A 2326-nucleotide genomic window follows, 5' to 3' on the forward strand; every position below is an offset into this window, starting at 1 on the left:
CACCGAAGCTATTATACCCTACACAGGTACATTTTGTATAGCCTGAAAGGGTATAAAAAGATCTGTAACTTGATTTTTATCGAATAGTTTGTATGGCAGCTATATGCTATATAAGTCCGATCTGCATAATTTTTTCGAAAATTGCAACCTTGCTTTAGGGAATAATCCATACCAAATTGTAAAAGTTTTCCATACAAGGACTGGATTTTGAGCGTTTTGTTGTATGGCAGCTATATGCTATAGTGATCCGATCGGAACAGTTTCTTCGAAAATTGCAACCCTCCCTGAGAAAATAATTCATACCAAATTTCATGAAGATAACTCGTCATATAAAAACTTTTTCCTTACAAGGAGTGGATTTGGAACGATCAGTTTACACGGCAGCTATATGCTATAATTGTCCGATATCGGCGCTTCCAACAAATCAGCAGCCTCTTAGAGAAGAAAGAACTTGTGCAAAATTTCAGATCGATAGCTCAAAAACTGAGGGACTTGTTGGCTTATATACTGGGGGACTTATGGAAATGGCTCCTAAACTGTATGTAACAACTTTACAGGATCTCCGAGATTTTGTTTTTTTGTGTTATAAACAACGTGGCAAACTTAATATAACCTGATCAGTGTATGAAGTTATCAAGAAAATTAAACAATCTGGCAACTTTATTACACAGTACCCGGTTGTGGGTGACTGCAAGACTGCGACTGCGCTTACGATCTACATTTATGCCATTGGTGATATTGATTGACCATCGAGAGTAGATAAAAATGCGCCAGCTGATTGATCTTATTTTTCACTTCGAACTGCCACTCGGAGCAGCATTGAATCGCAGACAGAGAATATAATTTAAAAACAACAAACGCAGCGCGAAAACACGGCATTAACATTGCAACACTCAAAGTGACAAGTGCAAACGCGGAAATTTCACAAAAAATAAAAAATAAGAATAAAATTTTATTCAACCAAAATGGACTTCTTTGCCGCTGGCGGCTTCCAGCAACTGTTTAACGATTTAAATGACACTCCGTTGCATGAAAACTGGACGGATACCGACGCAGATATGGAAAGTGGCACACCGATTTACAGTTACAATTGCTGCGCGCAGCAGTCTACTGCTAATAGCATGCGGCTCAGCTGCGCGGATGATCCTTACGTGTTTGCCGCAACGCCGTGTGAAAAAACGCTCGTGGAATTGCATGTGGATTGGGATGAAAACGAAGCGGCAACAACATATAATACACATAAGGAGCAAGCCTTGCACACAGCCTACACAGAAAGCAAGGGCAGCAACGAGCAACAGTTGCAGCTTACGCTCGATCGGCTGCTCAGCTCGCCACCTGATGTCTTAATACACGACAGTACATGCGATTCACCTGCCGCACCGACAAACCACGAAACATTAACAACACAGAGTTGCAGTGAAACGGAATACATCAACAACAGCTGCATATACAACACGCCAAGCAGTCCCGTAAGCCTAAATTCCACAATTGTGGTGGAATTCGAGACGGCTGCCTTCATTACACGCGAAATGGCTGAGTGGGAGGAAAAGTTCTTGGATAACTATATCGAGATACCCGAGCTAATCGACTTTCTACCCGAAAAGACGCCACTTTGCACCGACACCTGCGATCACTTTCTGCACGAGAGCTCTAAAAACCTCAAACTGCATCGCAAAACGAGAAGCACAAAGCGCGGCAATGAGTCCGGCAGCCAAGATGAACGCACTGCCGCTGGTTTTCCTTGCACTTTTGGCGCATGCGATAAGGTTTACGCGAAGCCTGCACACCTTAAGGCGCATCTGCGTCGTCATATGGGCGAAAAGCCCTACACCTGCGATTGGCCTGCTTGTACCTGGAAGTTTTCACGTTCTGATGAGTTGGCGCGCCATCGGCGTTCGCATTCGGGTGTGAAGCCCTATAAGTGCAGCTATTGTTTGAAATGCTTTGCGCGCTCCGATCACCTGACGAAGCATCGAAAGGTGCACGAGCGTCGCTTGCTGGCGGCGAGTAAGGCAGGAAAGGCGATCGATGGTGTGCTGCCGCATAGTGTGTTAACGGTGCGACCGGGACGTAAGCGAAAGAATCAGTTATAACATGAGGGAAGAGAGAGAATGTCGGGGAAGGTGATAAATATTATATTTTAAGGGCATGTGATTATTAAAAAATAGTGGTGTTTAATATAAGTTTTTTTAATTTTATAAAATCGTTTTTATTGTGTAGTGAAGGAGCCAAATGGTTGGACTCCATAATTATATATATCTATCATCGAGCAGAAGAAAAATGATAGTGAATCCCATAAATTACCGTTTCTTTTAAGATGCGTCGT

At 43.0% G+C, this 2326-nt stretch overlaps 1 protein-coding gene across 1 annotated transcript; it reads left to right on the forward strand.

Annotated features, from left to right (window-relative positions):
- The first annotated feature begins 928 nt into the window (after positions 1–928).
- Positions 929–2112, forward strand: LOC120775656 (oocyte zinc finger protein XlCOF28). The gene has a single exon (XM_040105919.1). The coding sequence runs from the start codon at positions 966–968 to the stop codon at positions 2091–2093; it is 1128 nt and encodes a 375-aa protein (XP_039961853.1). The 5' UTR covers positions 929–965; the 3' UTR covers positions 2094–2112.
- Positions 2113–2326: the final 214 nt, after the last annotated feature.

The sequence above is a fragment of the Bactrocera tryoni genome, chromosome 4 (assembly GCF_016617805.1).
Source record: "Bactrocera tryoni isolate S06 chromosome 4, CSIRO_BtryS06_freeze2, whole genome shotgun sequence".
NCBI classification, from domain to species: Eukaryota; Metazoa; Arthropoda; class Insecta; order Diptera; family Tephritidae; genus Bactrocera; species Bactrocera tryoni.